The sequence below is a fragment of the Sapajus apella genome, unplaced genomic scaffold (genome assembly GCF_009761245.1).
Source record: "Sapajus apella isolate SASKATOON/1434 unplaced genomic scaffold, GSC_monkey_1.0 scaffold14, whole genome shotgun sequence".
NCBI classification, from domain to species: Eukaryota; Metazoa; Chordata; class Mammalia; order Primates; family Cebidae; genus Sapajus; species Sapajus apella.
Window position 1 is genome coordinate 8211249 of NW_022436954.1, and position 18690 is coordinate 8229938.

The window sequence follows — 18690 nt, forward strand, 5'->3', positions numbered from 1 at the left end:
AGAGACGGGGTTTCACCATGTTGACCAGGATGGTCTCGATCTCTTGACCTCGTGATCCACCCGCCTCGGCCTCCCAAAGTGCTGGGATTACAGGCTTGAGCCACCACACCCAGCTTGCTTTGCTTTTTATACACTGAGATTTGTGTCACAGATCATATCCAAACTATGGTGCAGTACAATAAAAGCAGAGATCCAGCGGTAACAGGAGGCCTATGGTGAAGAGCATCTGAGAGCGCCCTGTAACTGCGGAACACTCGGTGTGGTTGTAGAGCAGAAAAATCTGCTTTGGTCCCAAAACTCATCCCAACAGAGTTTGTGCGAGATCTCCTAAAGGGAGCTTATGCAAAACACTCTGGGAAGTAATGCAACCTCTGCCAGAAGGCCTTACAGGGCAGAGATCACAGGAACGCCAGAGGCTCTGCCTATGTTCTCAGAATATGGAGCAATTCCTATTGCTCTGTGTCCATGATGCTCGGGAGATTAAAGTCCCTTGATGCACGGTGTGTGGTCAGACCTTATGGTGCCTTATACACTACACCTCTTTGCCTCAACACCTCGATAGACAATGGGTTGTAAAACCTCACTGTCCTTAGTTAGCATTTCTTAGGAGAGCCACCTTTGCTATTGAATGCTGCAGACACATGCTCTTCCTAGGGCTATCTTCCTCAACTGCCCCTCCTCACAGCCTTCAAGATGAAGCCCAGAGCTCAGTGCCAGTGATCCCCCAGAGTGTACTGGACCCCTGGACCCATGCAGTAAAATTCTATTCTTGTGTCTTTATTTCCTTTCTCACTCCTTCAGGGTTGGGCTGGTTCCCAACACAAACAATCTATAAATCCAAACACAATTCTAAAACAAATCTTAATATCTGATGTTGAAAACTTTATAAGACAATCCTATAATTCATGTGCAAGAGAAAAGGGCCAAGGATATGTAAAGATATCTTTAAAGAACAAAATTGTATTTTTAAAGACAAATCCTACCAGATAGCAACCATGTTATTTGCTAAAATAATAGTTACCTGTAATCTCAGCATTCTTTGAAGCTGAGGCAGGACGATCACTTGAGGCCAAGAATTCAAGACCAGCCGGGGCAACACAGTCAGACCCAGTCTCTACAAATAATGATAATAATAACATTATTAATATATAAAGTATGGCCACAATTTGAGACCATCCTGGGCAACACAGTCAGACCCAGTGTCTACAAATAATAATAATATTAATACTATTAATAACATATAAAGTATGGCCAGAATTCGAGACTAGCCTGGGCAACACAAACCCGGTCTGTACATGGCTGGGCCCAGTGGCTCACGCCTGTAATCCCAGCACGTTGGGAGTCCGAGGCAGGCAGATTACCTGAGATCAGGAGTTCGAGACCAGGCTGGCCAACTTGGTAAAACTGTCTCTACTAAAACTACAGAAAATTAGCTGGGCATGGTGGTAGGCGCCTGTAATCTCAGCTACTTGGGAGGCAGAGACAGGAGAATTGCTTGAACCTGGGACGCAGAGGTTGCAGTGAGTCAAGATCACACCACTGCACTGCAGCCTGGGCAACAGAGCAAGACTCGGTAACAAAAAAAAAGATCCCTCCCTTCAGAACCCCTTCCCTTGGGGAGGGAAAAAAAAAGACAAGTCCTACCAGGTAGCAGGCATATTATTTGCTATAGTAATAATTACCTTTAATCTCAACATTCTGGGAAACCAGGGCAGGAAGATCACTTGAGGCCAAGAGTTCAAGACCATCCTGGGCAACACAGTGAGACACCATTTCTACAAAAGAAGAAGAATGTCTAAAGTAACAATCACAGCACGCTAAAGACCAGCCTGGCCAAAATAGTGAAACTCTGTCTCTTCGAAAACTACAAAAAAAATTAGTTTAGTGTGGTGGCAGTCAACTGTAATCGTAGCTACTCAGGAGGCTGAGGCAGGAGAATTGCTTGAACCTGGGAGGCAGAGGTTGCAGTGAGCCGAGATCGCGCTATTGCACTCTAGCCTGGGCATCAGAGTGAGACTCCGTCTCCCAAAAAAAAAAAAAAAAGGCACAGGGATGGGCAAGTGACCAATGGAACAGAAAACAGGGCCTAAAAATAATCCATGCACACTTGAAACAATATATGCAAAGATAACATAATCACTGGGGAAAGAATGAACTATTCACCAAATGGCACTATAAAAAAAATTAAATCACTACTTCACATTAATCATAAAATTATACTCTAAGTAATCAAATAACCTAAATATAAAAAGAAAATATTTAAAAATTTTAGAAGAAAATATCTTTCAGATGTCAGGATGAAGAGCTTTTTAAGAAGACACAAAAGAATAAACCATTAAGATGCCACAGAAAAATCAAAGGATGTTCAAAAAATAATAAACCATTAAGAAAAAGGCAAATAAGGCCGGGCAAGGTGGCTCACGCCTCTACTTTGGGAGGCCGAGGCGGGCGGATCACAAGGTCAAGAGATGAGACCATCCTGGTCAACACGGTGAAACCCCGTCTCTACTAAAAATACAAAACATTAGCTGGGCATGGTGGCGCGTGCCTGTAATGCCAGCTACTCAGGAGGCTGAGGCAGGAGAATTGCCTGAACCCAGGAGGCGGAGGTTGCGGTGAGCCGAGATCGCGCCATTGCACTCCAGCCTGGGTAACAAGAGCGAAACTCCGTCTCAAAAAAAAAAAAAAAAAAAAACATAAAAATTAGCCGGGCGTGGTGGCACACGCCTGTAGTCCCAGCTACTGGGGAGACTGAGGCGGAAGAATCGCTTGAATCTGGAAGGCAGAGGTTGCAGTGAGCTGAGATTGCGCCGCTGGGCTCCAGCCTGGACGACAAAGCAAGACCCGGTCTCAAACAAAAAAGAAAAAGAAAAAGAAAAATCGTGCAACATAGAAAGAGAAAAAATTATGCATCACAACTTGCCATAACAAACTAAAAAGACGAGCCACAAATAGAAGACATAGTATCTGAAACTAATACAACAAAGTAGACGAAACATAAATTATGACTAAAAATCAGTAAGAAAAAGCCCAATAATTCAGCAAGGAAAAAAAAAATCACAGAATAGAAATTCTATTCTAATTACAGAATAGAACTAGGACCCAACACTGTGGCTCAAGCCTGTAATCCCAACACTTTGGGATGCTGAGGTGGGCAGATCATCTGAGGTCGGGTGTTGGAGACCAGCCTGATCAACATGGAAAAACCATGTCTCTACGACAAAATACAAAATTAGCCAGGCATGGTGGCGCATGCCCATAATCCCAGCTACTTGGAAGACTAAGCCAGGAAAATCACATGAATCCGGGAGGCAGAGGTTGTGGTGAGTGAAGATCACACAATTACAGGAGGCAGTGGCTCACGCTTGTAATCCCAGCACTTTGGGAGACCTAGGCAGGTGAATCACGAGGTCAGGAGTTCAAGGCCAACGGCCAAGACAGTGAAACCCCTGTCTCTACTAAAAATACAAAAATTAGCCAGGCATGGAGGTGGGCACCTGTAATCCCAACTACTCAGGAGGCTGAGGCAAGGAATTGCTTAAACCTGGGAGGCAGAGGTTGCAGTGAGCCAAGATTGTGCCACTGCACTCTAGCCTGGTCACAAAGCAAGACTCCAACTCAAAAATAAATAAAAACACAAAGATTAAAAAAATAAATAGCCAATTCAGGTGGGCGTGGTGGCTCACACCTATAATCCCAGCACTTTGGGAGGACAAGGTGGGTGGATCACTTGAGGTCAGGAGTTCGAGACCCGCCTGGCCAACATGGTGAAACCTTGTCTCTGCTAAAAATACAAAAATTAGGGCTGGACACAGTGGCTCATGCCTACAATCCCAGCACTTTGGGAGGCCGAGGCCGAGGCAGACACATCAGCCTGAACGACAAAAGTAAGAGTTTGTCACAAAAGAAAATTTTTTTTGAAAAATAATTTTGAGCATATTTGAAAAATAATTTGTAGAAAATTTCTAACTAGAATGCTAGAAATGACTAAATCTGAAAGAACCAAGACATAAAAGATATGCAAAATGTGTCAAAAACATAACGTTAGCCGGGCGCGGTGGCTCAAGCCTGTAATCCCAGCACTTTGGGAGGCCGAGGCGGGTGGATCATGAGGTCAAGAGATCGAGACCATCCTGGTCAACATGGTGAAACCCCGTCTCTACTACAAATACAAAAATTCAGCTGGGCATGGTGGCGTGTGCCTGTAATCCCAGCTACTCAGGAGGCTGAGGCAGGAGAATCTCTTGAAGCCTGGAGGCAGAGGTTGCAATAAGCTGAGATCACACCATCGCACTCCAGCCCAGGTGACAAGAACGAAACTCCATCTCAAAAAAAAAAGTGGCTGAAGAAAATGGGCATGCTGGAATAGACATACTGTACTGTTAGTATGTGAGACCAAAGAGAATGGTGTTCCAAGAAAGGCCCCAAAGGACATAACATTTACAAGACCATCAGGAATGCACTAGTGATATCAGTGGGCATCAGTACTGCTTAGAAATTCAGTTGGTGGCTCCTGTGCAATCCACAGCTGATGACAGGAGAAGCAGTCGCAGAGCTGAGCTACTCAAAATACATGGTACTCAAGATACATGGGGAAGTACCTCCCACCACATCACAGAGGCCAGGTAGCACTGCTTAGCTGCCAAAAGCCAGAAATGGGCAACTACCATAAAACTGGCAATGTTGGTAGCCATGGGACTTTGACCCACACAGTTGTGGATACATGGAGCATGGCATCCCTAGAAGAAAAATATGTGGACAGCCAAAAACGATGCTACTACACATCTACAACCCAAAAAAAAAAAAAAGCAAGAAGAGAAGAGAGGAAGAAGGGGCAGCTAACGGCAATCACCACAATAAACAGTCAAAATCCTTAATTCACTCCTGGATCTGAGCCAATTTTTTTTTTTTTTTTTTTTTTTTTTCCCCCGAGACAGAATCTTGCTCTGTTGCCTAGGCAGGAATGCAGCGGCACAATCTAGCCCTGCTGCAACCTCTTCCACCTCCAGGGTACAAGGGCCTCTCCTGCTCAGCCTCCCCAGTAGCTGGGATTACAGGCACACGCCCAGCTAATTTTTGTATTTTTAGTAGATACAGGGTTTCGCCTTGTTGAGGCCAGGTCTCAAACTCCTGACCTCAAGTGATCTGCCCACATCTCCCAAAGTGCTGGGATTACAGGTGTGAGCTACCGTGCCCAGCTGAGCCAACTTTCATACCCAAAACTCAATTACTGAAGAAGTGCCCAAATCCCTAGGAAAGGATGCTAAAACTGGGAGGGAATTTGCATATCCTTCTCCATTAATTTGCATATCCTTCTCCTCTATTAACTGAGGCAGTCCCTCTTGCTGCCAGGTGGGGGCAGGGTTGCTCTTTGAACAATTTCCCCCAATTCCTCCCAAAAGTGAGACCGTCAACATATCACCTACTCAGATAACGGTATGCTGGGTAAAGGGAAATGCCTAGACACTTTCAGGATTTGGGGCAAAAGATCTGAGCTGACAATGAAACTTCAAAACCCAAAGCATCATCATAATCCCTGCATTAGCCTGGGGACTTACAGGTGTCAGGCAGTAACTCAAGTCCTAGCCAACACAGAGCTCACTGTACGTCTGCTTGTCCATTGACCCATCGCTAGTCATTTCCTCGGTTCTACGTGTTTAAATGGGGGCTGGGGGTGGGAGACTGAGGCAGGAGAGTTGCTTGAACCTGGGAGGCAGATGTTGCAGTGAGCCTAGATCATGCCACTGTACTCCAGCCTGGGCAACACAGTGGGGATCTGTCTCAAAACAAACAAACAAACAAAAAAAAAACAAAAACTAGCCAGGCATGGTAGTGGTGCACACCCGGAGTCTCAGCTGCTTGGGAGGTTGAGGCCCAAGAACTCGGGAGGTGGAAATTGCAGTGAGCCCAGATAGCGCCACTGCAAGCCAGCTCACTCTATCTCAAAAAAAAAAATTAAAAGTGGCTCACACCAGTAATCCCAGCACTTTGGGAGTCCGAGGCAGGTGGATCACAAGAGCAAGAGATCGAGACCATCCTGGCCTACATGGTGAAACCCATCTCTACTAAAAATACAAAACTTAGCTGGGCGTGGTGGTACATGCCTGTAATCCCAGCTACTAGGGAGTCTGAGGCAGAAGAATCACTGCACACCAGCCTAGATGATAGAGTGAGACCCTAGTTTAAAAAGAAAAGAAATGAGGCCGGGCGCGGTGGCTCAAGCCTGTAATCCCAGCACTTTGGGAGGCCGAGGCAGGTGGATCACGAGGTCAAGAGATCGAGACCATCCTGGTCAACATGGTGAAACCCTGTCTCTACTAAAAATACAAAACATTAGCTGGGCATGGTGGCGCGTGCCTGTAATCCCAGCTACTTAAGAGGCTGAGGCAGGAGAATTGCCTGAACCCAGGAGGCGGAGGTTGCGATGAGCCAAGATCGCGCCATTGCACTCCAGCCTGGGTAATTAAAGCAAAGAGCCGTCTCAAAAAAAAAAAAAAAGAAAAGAAAAGAAATTGAGGCCCACCGTGATGGCTCAGGCCTGTAATCCCAGCACTTTGGGAAGCCGAGGCAGGAGGATCACTTGATGTCAGGAGTCCAAGACCAGCCTGGCCAACATAGCAAAACCCCGTCTCTACTAAAATATGAAAAGTAGCCAGGTGTGGTGGCAGGTGCCTGCTACTCAGAAAGCAGAGGCAAGAGAATCGCTTGAGCCTGAGAGGCAGAGGTTGCAGTGAGCTGAGATCACACCACTTCACACCACTGTACTCCAGCCTGGGTGATAGAGCGAGACTCTGTCTCAAAAAAAAAAAAAAAAAAAGAGAAAAAAGAAAGAAAAGAAAAAGAAACTGAACTTGAATCTTTTCTCCAAGGTCCTGACTTACTGTCTCCCAGTTCCCTGCCAAGCACTGGGAGGGAATTTACCTATGTCTCCTCTATTGAGGCAGTCCCTCTTGCTGCCAGGTGGGGGCAGGGTTGCTCTTTGAACAAACTTTCCAGCCCTCTCTAAGAGCAAAATCATTTGGTAAGGTAGGACAGTAAATGAATTTGCTGGGAAAAAATCCCTTAAAAATTTACAGCCTTCCCAACATAAAGAGGCAAACTGAAAAAATACTTATGTAGGTAGCTAAGTGTATACCGAGTCCTATTTGCAAATTGTATTCTGCTAGACAATAGAGATAATGGGATGATTTACCTAGATAAAATCAAACCCCAGGGCGTTTACTGTGGGTGGGAAGTGGCAGATTAGGCTTGGGGAAGGAGTGGTGATGGGGAGGCAGGGCTTCTTTTCCTGTAGAGACAGGGGTTTCATCTTACTGTGTTGCCCAGGCTGGTCTCAAACCTCTGGCCTCAAGGGACCCTCTCCCCTTGGCCTCCCAAAGTGCTGGGATTACAGATGTGAGCCACTGGCCCTGTCACAAGCAGGGATTTTTTTTTTTTTGAGACAGAGTCTCACTGTTTGTTGCCCAGGCTGGAATGCAATGGCACAATCTCAGGTCAATGCAACCTCCACCTCCCGGGTTCAAGCAATTCTCATGCCTTGGCCTCCTGAGTAGATGGGATTACAGGCACATGCCACCAGGTCGGGCTAATTTTTGTATTTTTAGTAGAGACAGGGTTTTCACCATATTGCCCTGGCTGGTCTTGAACTCCTGACTTCAGGTGATCCACCTGCCTCAGCCTCCCAAACTGCTGGGATTACAGGCCTGAGATACCACACCCAGCCTACTTTTTTTTTTCTTAATGCCCTCTTCTCTAGTGAATTCTAGGTCACTACACAAAGGTTGCAAACTCACAATCATGGGTCACCTTTGGCCCACAGGCATATTTGGGTTTTCTTATTTGTTTGTTTTTGAGACTGGATCTTGTCCCCCAGGCTAGAGTGCAGTGGCCTGATCTCTGCTCACTGTAACTTCCACCTCCTGGGTTCAATTGCTTCTCCTGCCTCAGCCTCCTAAATTGCTAGGATTACAAGCCCCACCACCACGCCTGGCTAATTTTTGTATTTTTCTTAGAGACGGGACCCCGTTGACCAGGCTGGTCTCCTGACCTCAGGTGACCCACCCACTTCAGCCTCCAAAAGTGCCAGGATTACAGGTGTGAGCCACCAATGCCCAGCCAAAAATTTTTAATTCAACATTTTAAAATGGGTAAATACACTATTATGGACTTCTGGATTCTCTTGAAAACTGACTATCTGATCACACAGAGACAATATGCTCACAAAGCAACCATCAGCTGGAGCTGTGAAAGGGCTTGCCCAGTTCACCAGAGTCCCAACTCAGTTCATTTCCCTTACCCACATTACTTACCTGATTTCTATAAGTGAGTTGGAGACCCCCAGATCTAAATCCCCTCTTTTCCATCTCCACTGCTGTTACACTTGTTAGTATTGAATCTTCTTGCCTAAGCTACTATGGCAATCTAATTTATCTCCTTGTCTCCACCTTATCCCCCCATGTTTTATCACCTTCCTACTTAAAAACTCTCTCTGGTTTTTTTCTATCAATAATTCAAATGATTTAGCTTTGCATTCAAGGTCCTGCTTATCTGGCTTTCCCCAGGAAGTACTTTCCAGTTTCATATTCTAGTACTCCCCTTTTGCCCATCTTTCATGAATTATATCCATACACGTCCTTCTTTTCCTAGCACCAAGCCTGTGCTCAGTGTTTCTTTAACTGGAATTCCCCTCCCAAGTCCATCTACCCTTTCAGGCTCAGACGTTCTATAAAGCATTTCCCAACTGCCATCCCAGACAAAGCCTCCGCAGCCTTGTCTGTCCACTCTGGGCCATCTTGATTTCCCATAGTTTATCTGTCCCACTTTGTCTTCTGGGTTTTTTTGTTTTGTTTTGTTTTGTTTTAAGATGGGGTTTCACCATATTGGTCAGGCTGGTCTCGAACTCCTGACCTCAGGTGATCCGCCCACCTCAGCCTCCCAAAGTGCTGGGATTACAGGTGTGAGCCACCACCCCCAGCTGTCTTTTGTTTTTTGACACAAGGTCTCACTCAGTCATCCAAGCTGTAGTGCAGGGCAGTGGCTCGATCACAGCTCACTTGCAGCCTCAACCTCCTGGGCTCAAGCAATCCTCCCATCTTAGCTTCCCAAGTAGCTGCAGCTACAAGCACGCACCACCATTCCCGGCTAATTTTTTCTTTTCTTTCTTTTTTTTCCATTCATAGAGATGAGTTTTTCACTATGTTGCTTAGGCTGGTCTTCAACTCTTGGGCTCAAGAGATCCTCCAGCCTTGCCTCCCAAAATGCTGATCCAGGCCGGGCGTGGTGGCTCACACCAGTAATCCCAGCACTTTGGGAGGAAAAGGTGGGAGGATCACCTGAGGTCAGGAGTTCGAGACCAGCCTGGCCAAATGGTAAAACCCTGTCTCTACTTAAAAAGAAAAAATTAGCTGGGTGTGGTGGTGGGCACCTGTAATCTCAGCTACTCAGGAGGCTGAGGCAGGAGAACTGCTTGAACTCAGGGGGCTGGAGATTGCAGTGAGCTGAGATTGCGCTATTACACTCCAGCCTGGGAGACAAGAGCAAAACTCCATCTCAAAAAAAAAAAAAAAAAAAAAACAAAGTGCTGAGCCAAACACCAGGCCTATCTCATTTTCTGTCTATTTTGCTACAACTTTTCAGTCCTGGACTTAGGCTACTTATACTCAAGTCTTAATTTCCCAACAGATGAAAATCTCCTAGAGGGCAGAGTGTCTTATCTTTCCCCCCATATGTTTTTTCATGCACAGAACAAGTGCTTAATGATTAGTGAATAAACTTATTCCAGTCTAAAATAACTTCCTTCAAACTGCAGTTCCCTCAGCATTTATGCACAGTGTCAATGTTCCCCTGGGGTATGCATGGGAAGTGTCCCCAAGAGAGTGAAAATTGGGCCAGATGAGAGATGAGAAACAGCACCCAATTATTCCATTTGTTTCCTGTGTATTTGCTTGCCCCCACCCCCCAACTATCTTGAGAACAGAACTGAGTGATGTAAAAGTAGTAAAGCACAGCCTGGCTAACATAATGAGACCCCATCTCCACAAGTTTAAAAATAAAATATTCCGGGCCGGGAGCCGTAGCTCACACCTGTAATCCCAGCACTTTGGGAGGCCGAGGCGGGCAGATCACCTGAGGTCAGGAGATCGAGACCAGCCTGGCCAACATGGTGAAATCCCGTCTCCACTAAAAATACAAAAATTAGCCAGGCATGATGGCGGGCGCCTGTTATCACAGCTACTCAGGAGGCTGAGGCAGGAGAAACGCTTGAACCTGGGAGGCGGAGGATGCAGTGAACCGAGATCGCTCCACTGCACTCCAGCCTGGGCGGCAGAAGGAGACTCCGTCTCGGGGGGAGCAAAATGTTTATAAAGTGTGCTTGTACACAGAGATGTTTACCACAAACGACTGAACTAATGCTGTCCGGTCTCCATAAAACAGTCTATAGCTGACTGCAACCACTCTGATCAGACAGGAGGTGCAGCAGGCAGCACTGCCGCAGCTCTTTAAGGTTCGGCTTCTATAAAATGGGGGTTGTCATCCCACGTAGCTCAAGATTTTGTGGATTAACAGATTCATATAGTTTGCTTAAAAAGAGGAACCATCGGCCCGTCTCAGTGGCTCACGCCTGTAATCCCAACACTTTGGGAGGCCAAGGTGGGCGCATCACGAGTCAGGAGATGGAGACCAGCATGGCTAACACGGTGAAACCCCATCTCTATTAAAACTACCAAAAATTAGACGGGCATGGTGGCATGCGACTGTAGTCCCAGCTTCTCGGGAGGCTGAGGTGGGAGAATCGCTTGAACCCGGGAGGCGGAGGTTGCAGTGAGCGAAGATCCGCCACTGCATTCCAGACTGGGAAACAGAGCGAGACTCCGTCTCAAAACAAAAACAAAAAAAAAGTGCTCCACAACTGTTAGCTAACGTTGGCCCGTAGTAGTCCAAAATCTAAAGAAAACTCACCAGAATGCAGGACATCGGGGGCCAAGTTAGGAAAAAATCAGATCCCGTCTTCAGTGGAGCACTTATGCCCTGACTTACTCTCCCGAAATGGCTCCACGAAAGGGGACCTCCACCCGAGCTTAGCCCGGGATCCAGTACCTGAGCCTTCCCCCGCGCTGAGAGCCTGGACACCAGCCTCTGAATGTGAGCTGGGCTGCTGGCGCGGAACCGAGACGACGTTGGTCAAGGCTTCAGGAGGTTGTGGTTCCATGGAGGCGGATCTTGCACACGGGTTTAAGGTGTGTGGGGGCAAAGGGGAGCTCAGAACAGGGTGCTCAGATCCGACCGTCAGTCCAGGATCGGCGTGAGCTTAGATCGTCGAACCTCGGATCCGACCGGCAGTCCAGGATCGGAGTGAAGCAGTGATCTCACCGCTCCTGCCACGTGCACTGGGAGAGAAGGCCAAGCCGCAATGCGGTCGGTGAGCGAGCGCGCTTCCATAGGGCGCATGCGCTCCTTTTTCGCGCTGCAAGTTCATGTAGCGCTTTGTCTACGCCCCCCTGCCCCGGATCTCTCTACCCACAACTCCCCGGGGTCGCTGGCGGTCAATGTATGCGCGTGCGCTTCCATAGCCCCACCCACGAATCCCGTGGGCCTCTGCGGGAAGATATTTAAGCGTCTCTCGGCGCTCCCATCGGTCTCATTGCTCCACTTGGTTAGGTGAGTGATTCGTAGGCTTTCTAGCTGTTAAGTATTTGGTGTTTTTGTTGTTTTTGTTTTTGTACGTTATGCGAACACGGCATAGCACGCGCAGTACCTTCTGTATTGTAGCTGTCTGGCCAGGATGACGGGCCGTTGAGGTCTTGGGCATGGCCTCAAGGCTTCAAAGCAGCTTCGGGCCTTTTTGAAGGACAAAATGGCGATGGTGGGTCGTGCAGGTGGCCCTGTCTATGATGAGGAACTTTTCACAGACCTGTACTGAGCTCCGTGAGGATAAGTAACTCTGAGGAGACGGGCCCTGCAAACCTCCTATTGAGCCGTTGCTTCAGAAAATAGCGTTTTCAAAATACCCTGTGTTGACATAATGTCGTCTTGGGTTCTTGTTTGCAGGGTTTACGCGCACGTTTGAGTCGAAAAGAATTCTATCGTTACAGTAAGTTTTTATGGCCACTTCTTAATCTCTGTTCTTTAACTGTGTGTGGAAGTCGCTACGGGGATGATTTTACTAACTGAACTCTCTCTTTCTGATGGATTAGTGGAGAAAACAACATTTCTGAGTAGCACTGTACTGTAAGCAACAAACCTCAGGGGCCTACTGAATTCGTTCTGAGTTGTTAGTGAAGGGTGTTATTTTTCAGATGTTCAGCCCGCAAGAGGTTACTGGTGAAGAAATGGGACAAGACCCATCTTTCGGCAAAGCCAACGTTTCAGTAATGCTCCAGGTAGGTTTACCTGGTTCATGCTATTACGGAGGTAGATTACCACTCCGTGATGAACACAAAATGACAAGCATATGGCTGAACTTCAAAGTGATGTCATCTTACTACTGAGAAGTGGGCCAGAGGTCTTACGGTGTTTTTGAGTGGCTATTTTTAGGTTCATAAAATGCCTTCCTCTGTTTGCAGCATCTCACAGTCTATCCTGAGGAATTCAAATGCCTCCCAGGGTGAATACAGGTAATTATCCAAATTAATTGGGGGATGTCATCTCTAAATGTTCACAAGAGGCAAGTGGTCGGCGGAAGCAATGCTGCTTTTTGTCGCCTTCCATCTTGTTTCTCTTGAAATGATTTTCTGGGGAGGGAGAAGGCAGCCCAGTGCTACAGTGCTTCTTAAGGGTGCGTGTTTCCCTCATCCATGTAACACATTACTGTCAGATGATTTGAATTGATGAGCTGATGTCCTGTGAGGTACCAAAGTTAATAGCATGTTAGAGTTCTGATGGCAGTTGTTGTTTATGAGGAAGCTTCATTCCATCCTAATACCTTAAAATAACTAATTTGCTCACCTTTCCAGGTAGTCCTGCTGATGGTCTGCTTCTATCTTAAAGTAAGTTGGTTTTTGAGTTGTATGAGTATTATCCAGCTTGGCCATCTTGGTACTTGTTTCCAAAGTCTGCTTAACCCATAAAGTTGGCTGGTTTCTCTTGTTCTCTGTAGTGATGTTTCAAAGCCCCACCTTTTTTCTCGCAGATAACCACTGATGTGCCCAGGATCAGACATGCTTTTTAGTTGTAGCTTTCTCCAGGGTTCAGCCTTACCCCCCTGTTAAAGCGTGGGAACAAATCATTGTGAACCCGCCAGTTTTAACTGGAAGAGAGCATGAAAGCTTATTCCATAAGGAACTGTCTGGGGCATTTGGTTACCTTTTCTTAGCTTGTCCCTAGCAACCATAACTAAAATAGTTTTAGCTGTTTTGGGCTAATTAGCTAATTGAATGTTTTATTATTATTATTCAGGAGCAGTTTGTTGCTATTTACCATTGAAAAGCCTTTGAAGCCGAGAGGTTAGTTGATGTTTTTGTTGTTACTTGCAGCTTATACCACCAAGTAGGCAGTTTCTATGATGAATCAAACTAGCTCACTATGACTGACAGTGAAAACACATGAACACCTGAGAAACGAGAATGCAAGGGAGTGAGGGGTCACCATATGCCTGAGGAATCTTTCATTCACAGACTTGTTTTTCTCTAGGTGCTATTACCAATAACCTGCTTTTGGGCTCAAAGGTGAGTAATTTCACTGTATTCAGTGCATTCAGCATATAGAGCAGGAAAAAGTGCCTTTTTAGGCCTCTGTGATGACTTAAATAGAATCTCGTTCGGCTGATAACTTGCTGTTGAGACTCTAAAATCTGATTTTCTAGGAATGATAACTTGGGTGGGAACAACTTGGTGCAAGGTATCAGACATTACTGACTAGAGGTCTTCCTCCCTTCAGGGCCCGTACCTTCTCTCTACAGCTCAAGGGGAATTTGAGGTAAATGCCTTTGCAATGGCTACCATCAATGGCTGTCATTTTTCTGTGTGATACCACTGTGTTCTGGATGAATGTGTACAGGCATTACTTGCCTAACCCAAAGTCTTTAATCATTCCTGAACCACCAGTGAGTTCCTGCTCACCAGTGATGAGTTGAATACCGCCCCAGTCTGATCAGAGTGACTGAATGGTGTTTTCTGAGCTGTGAGCCTGCTTTGCAATGACATTCTAAAAATTAGAAGTTAATTGAGGAGGCCTTCTTTACAGCCAGTAAGTTTCTTGGCCTAAGTGCTTCCTGTAAAATGTGCCCTGAAACCTTCTGGCAAGCAGCACATACACTGGAAAGATAGTAAAATGAAAGTCTCTCAAAACTAACTTCTTGATTTTGTAGGAAAACTAGATGTTTCTGCTCACCTCCAAACTGAAGTTATAGGTGAGTAAACCTAACTGTAAGGTGGGCTAAGCTAAAATTTCCCAATGAAGAAACTTTCACATGTCTTACCCTCTGTCCTAGTCCCAGAGCCTGTAAAGGTGAACCCACTGGGACTGGCTGGGGGAGAAGAGGAAGGTTTGTTCCAGAAGGAACTGTCTGAGGGACCATAAATATTTCTGTGCAGAGAAAGGGAGTAATCATCACTTATTGAAAACATTGGTTTTATTTTTTCCAGGTCTGAGTAAAGAACAAGGTATATATAAGTGGTAGGTATCTGACTAAATATTTAACTGGTTTTAAAATAGCCTTTAATAAGCTGCTAGGTTACATGGTATTAAATATTCTATTGATTTGTATTTTTTAATCTATATTGATTTGTATTTTTCAATCCAGTGACTTTTTTTCCTCTGCAGGAATCTGTCTTGAACATTAGAAGGTGAATTTTACAAGTCCGTGGACAACTTGGCTGTTGAAGTTTACATACTGTCATTTTAGTCTTCAGTTCATGTTTTAAGCCTTACTGTAAATCATGCTTTTGGTTGGGTCTACCTGGGCACAAGCAAGTAAGCCCTGAGAGTTTGCTGTTTTAACTGGGTTTTACCCAGCTTCATTGGCAATCTGCCCTAATACTGGATTTCCTAACCCAAGGCAGCATTCAAGGAGCTTAATTTATCAGCATACTTAAGAGACTTATTCCCTAGATGTACACCACTGAAGCAATCTTGAATGAAAAGCTTGCAGGGTTTGGGTGTCTTGGCCTCACCATAATGTGAACAAGTTGCTTTGAGTTGCTATTAATTTCAATTTCTGTTACTATATTGGTTATTGGTGAAAATTAATAAAATACTTAGTACTGAGGTTTAGTTTTGTTTTTTGCATCTCCTTTGCTAGCAGCTGGGGCTTGGGACTACAGTAGAGGTGGTATCTCACCATGTTTGCCAGGCTGGCCAGGATTCATCCTGACCTCAAGTGACCTTCCCACCTCCCAAATAGTGCTTTTTCACTGGTCTTGGGAAAGCAGGGAGAGCACAGGGACAGTGCCAACCTGTGGGTACTGTGGGGTAGAGAGTTACCTATGGTTAGGTCAGCAGCTCTCAATTTTTTCAGATGCTCATTTCTGTTACCCAGGCTGGAGAATGCTTGTGTGATCATGGCTCACTGCACCCTGGGCACCAGTGATTCTCCCACCTCACCTTCCTGAATAGCTGGGACCACAGGTGGACACCAGCATGCCCAACTAATTTTGTGTTTTTTGTAGAGACAGTTCCACAATGTTACCCAGGCTGCTCTCGAACTCCATAGTTCAAGCAGTCCACCCACCTCTGCCTCTGAAAGTGCTGGGATTACAGACACCTGAATCTGGCCAGGGTTTTTTTTTTTTTATGAGGTTTCACCATGATGGCCAGGCTGGTCTTGAACCCCTGACCTCAGGTGATCCACCCACCTTAGCCTCCCAAAGTGGTAGGAAGTACAATGGCGTGATCTCAGCTCACCACAACCTCCACCTCCTGGGTTCAAGCAATTCTGCTAAAGCCTCCCAAGTAGCTGGGACTGCAGGCATGTGCCACCATGCCCAGCTAATTTTTTGTATTTTTTAGTAGAGACGGGGTTTCACCGTGTTGACCAGGATGGTCTCGATCTCTCGACCTCGTGATCCACCCGCCTCGGCCTCCCAAAGTGCTGGGATTACAGGCTTGAGCCACCGCGCCCGGCATTTTTTTCTTTTTTTGAGACAGGGTTTCACCATATTGGTTAGACTGGTCTCGAACTCCTGACTTCAGGTGATCCACCCGCCTCAGCCTTCCAAAGTGCTGGGATGGCATGAGCCACTGCCCCCAGCCCCAGCTTTGTTTTTTGTAAGCTGAAATGGCACCATTGCACTCCATCCTGGGGAACAAAAATGAAACTCTGCCCCAAAAAATTAATAACCAAGCACAGTGGCCCATGCCTGTAATCCCAGCACTTTGGGAGGCTGAGGGAAACAGATCATGAGGTCAGCAGTTTGAGATAAGCCTGGCCAACATGGTGAAATCTCTACTGAAAATACAAAAATGAGCTGAGCATGGTGGCACATGCCTATAGTCCCAGCTACTTGGGAAGCTGAGGCACCAGAATTGCTTGAGCTTGGTAGGTGGAGGTTACAGAAAGAGATGAGACTGGGACAATATGGAGAAATGGAGAAGGCCAGAATGACTGAGGCCTGGCTCCTCACATTTCTTCTGTACATTAATGACTTGGACTACAATGTCTCTAGCCCGGACATCTTCCCTAAGCTCCAGATACACCAAACCTCCCACTTGATGTCCAATGGGACATTCGGCTCCTTGATTCCCTGCCCTTCCCCTGCTCCCCTCCCAACCCCATCTCCCCACCTTAGTAAAAGGCACTGACAAGCTCCTCTATCTCAAATGCAGCAATGCGCTCACCAGAAAAACCAAGGCTCTTTGTTGACTGCTGTTTGGTTACATCCCAGAGGAGGAAGGAGGAGAGACAAAAAGATGAACAAACAATTGAATATTATTTAAAATAGTGCAGTGGTTCTCAGCCAAGGGTGGCTTTTCCCCCTAGGGGACATTTAGCAATGTCTGCAGACATTTTTGGCTGTCACAACTTAGAGAGGGGAGGTATATACTACTGACATCTAGTGGGTACAGGCCAAGGATGCTGCCAAATCCCACAGTGTACAGGACAGCCCCTCTCCCCTACCACCTCTTAAGCAATGAATTGTACAGTCCAAAAAGTCTATATAATGCTGAATTTCAGACTCCCTGGGATTTACAACATTTGCTGGCAAAGAGGAAACTGATACATCAAGAAAGGTGGTGGTCAGGTGGCTGGGTATGGTGGCTCATGTCTGTAATCCCAACACTTTGGGAGGCCGAGGCGGGCGGATCATAAGGTCAAGAGATCAAGACCATCCTGGACAACATAGTGAAACCCCATTTCTACTAAAATACAAAACTTAGCTGGGCATGGTGGCGCATGCCTGTAATCCCAGCTACTGAGGAGGCCAAGATAGAAGAATTGCTTGAATAAGGGAGTCAGAGGTTGCAGTGAGCTGAGATCACACCACTGTACTCCAGCCTGGCAACAGAGTAAGACTCCATGTCAAACAAAACAAAAAAATATATATATATACACATGTATAAATATTGCTGGGCACAGCGGCTTATGCCTATAATCCCAGCACTTTGGGAGGCCAAGGTGGGTGAATTACCTAAGGTCAGGAGTTTGCAACCAGCCTGGCCAACGTGGTGAAACCCCGTTTCTACTAAAAATACAAAAATCAGTCCAAGCACCATGGCTAGCTCGTGCCTGTAATCCCAGCACTTTGGCAGGCGGATCACCTGAGATCACCTGAGATTGAGAGACAGCCTGACCAACACGGAGAAACACCAGCTCTACTAAAAATACAAAATTAGCCAGGCATGGTGGCACATGCCTGTAATCCCAGCTACTATGGAGGCCAAAGCAGGAGAATCGCTTGAATCCAGGAGGCAAAGGCGGCAGTGAGCCAAGTTCAAAGCATTGCACTCCAGCCAGAGCAACAAAAGCAAAACCCCATATCAAAAAAAAAAAAAAAAAAAAAACAGATGCGGTGGCTCATGCCTGTAATCCCAGCACTTTGGAGGCCGAGGCAGGTGGATCAGGAGTTTGAGACCAGCTTGGCCAACATGGTGAAATCCTGTTTCTACTAATAATACAAAAAATTAGCCAGGCGTGGTGGCAGGCGCCTATAATCCCAGCTACTCAGGAGACTGAGGCAAGAGAACCACTTGAGCTTGGGAGGTGGAGCTCTCAGAGAAGGCGCCATAGCACTCTAGCCTGGCCAACAGAGTGAGACTCCATCTCAAAAAAAACAAAAAAAGCCAAATAGCCCGGTATAGTGGCACATGCCTGTAATCTCAGCTACTTGGGGGGCTGAGGCAGGAGAATTGTTTGAACCCGGGAGGCAAAGATTGCAGTGAGCTGAGATCGCACCACTGTACTCCAACCTGAGGGACAGAGCGAAACTCCACCTCAAAAAAATAAAATAAAAAATACAAAAATTCGGCCGGGCGCGGTGGCTCAAGCCTGTAATTCCCAGCACTTTGGGATGCCGAGGCGGGTGGATCACGAGGTCAACAGATCGAGACCATCCTGGTCAACATGGTGAAACCCCGTCTCTACTAAAAATACAAAAAATTAGCTGGGCATGGTGGCGCGTGCCTGTAATCCCAGCTACTCAGGAGGCTGAGGGAGGAGAATTGCCTGAACCCAGGAGGCGGAGGTTGCGGTGAGCCGAGATTGCGCCATTGCACTCCAGCCTGGGTAACATGAGTGAAACTCTGTCTCAAACAAAA

The 18690-nt window shown here is 46.4% G+C and overlaps 1 protein-coding gene, 1 long non-coding RNA gene and 7 other non-coding genes across 10 annotated transcripts in view; 8 read left to right on the forward strand and 1 right to left on the reverse strand.

Moving 5' to 3' along the window:
- SLC3A2 (solute carrier family 3 member 2) overlaps nt 1-11489 on the reverse strand; it is a 38996-nt gene extending 27507 nt beyond the window's left edge. The window contains exons 1-4 of the mRNA XM_032283064.1: nt 11323-11489; nt 11098-11272; nt 1683-1775; nt 1022-1114 (exon numbers count right to left, since the gene is read on the reverse strand). Of these exons, the coding sequence (XP_032138955.1) occupies nt 1022-1114; nt 1683-1775; nt 11098-11272; nt 11323-11448 (487 nt within the window). The 5' untranslated portion in view covers nt 11449-11489. The remainder of the gene's footprint in view (nt 1-1021; nt 1115-1682; nt 1776-11097; nt 11273-11322) is intronic.
- A 73-nt stretch (nt 11490-11562) lies between these two features.
- LOC116554876 lies at nt 11563-15204 on the forward strand. Of its 2 annotated transcripts, XR_004270313.1 has the most exons (11): nt 11563-11658; nt 12049-12091; nt 12297-12380; nt 12564-12614; nt 12954-12986; nt 13396-13442; nt 13630-13664; nt 13876-13914; nt 14306-14347; nt 14583-14613; nt 14761-15204. It is a non-coding gene; the product is annotated as an uncharacterized LOC116554876 (long non-coding RNA). The 2 variants fall into 2 exon arrangements; XR_004270314.1 differs by lacking the exon at nt 12049-12091 and having other exon boundaries at nt 11575-11658.
- LOC116555269 lies at nt 12147-12220 on the forward strand. The gene has a single exon (XR_004270465.1). It is a non-coding gene; the product is annotated as a small nucleolar RNA SNORD26 (small nucleolar RNA).
- Nucleotides 12422-12493, forward strand: LOC116555268. Its single transcript, XR_004270464.1, has one exon. It is a non-coding gene; the product is annotated as a small nucleolar RNA SNORD27 (small nucleolar RNA).
- On the forward strand, nt 12810-12884 carry LOC116555267. The gene has a single exon (XR_004270463.1). It is a non-coding gene; the product is annotated as a small nucleolar RNA SNORD28 (small nucleolar RNA).
- LOC116555266 lies at nt 13494-13558 on the forward strand. The gene has a single exon (XR_004270462.1). It is a non-coding gene; the product is annotated as a small nucleolar RNA SNORD29 (small nucleolar RNA).
- LOC116555270 lies at nt 13729-13798 on the forward strand. Its single transcript, XR_004270466.1, has one exon. It is a non-coding gene; the product is annotated as a small nucleolar RNA SNORD30 (small nucleolar RNA).
- Nucleotides 14053-14121, forward strand: LOC116555271. Its single transcript, XR_004270467.1, has one exon. It is a non-coding gene; the product is annotated as a small nucleolar RNA SNORD31 (small nucleolar RNA).
- Nucleotides 14387-14512, forward strand: LOC116555273. The gene has a single exon (XR_004270469.1). It is a non-coding gene; the product is annotated as a small nucleolar RNA SNORD22 (small nucleolar RNA).
- Nucleotides 15205-18690: the final 3486 nt, after the last annotated feature.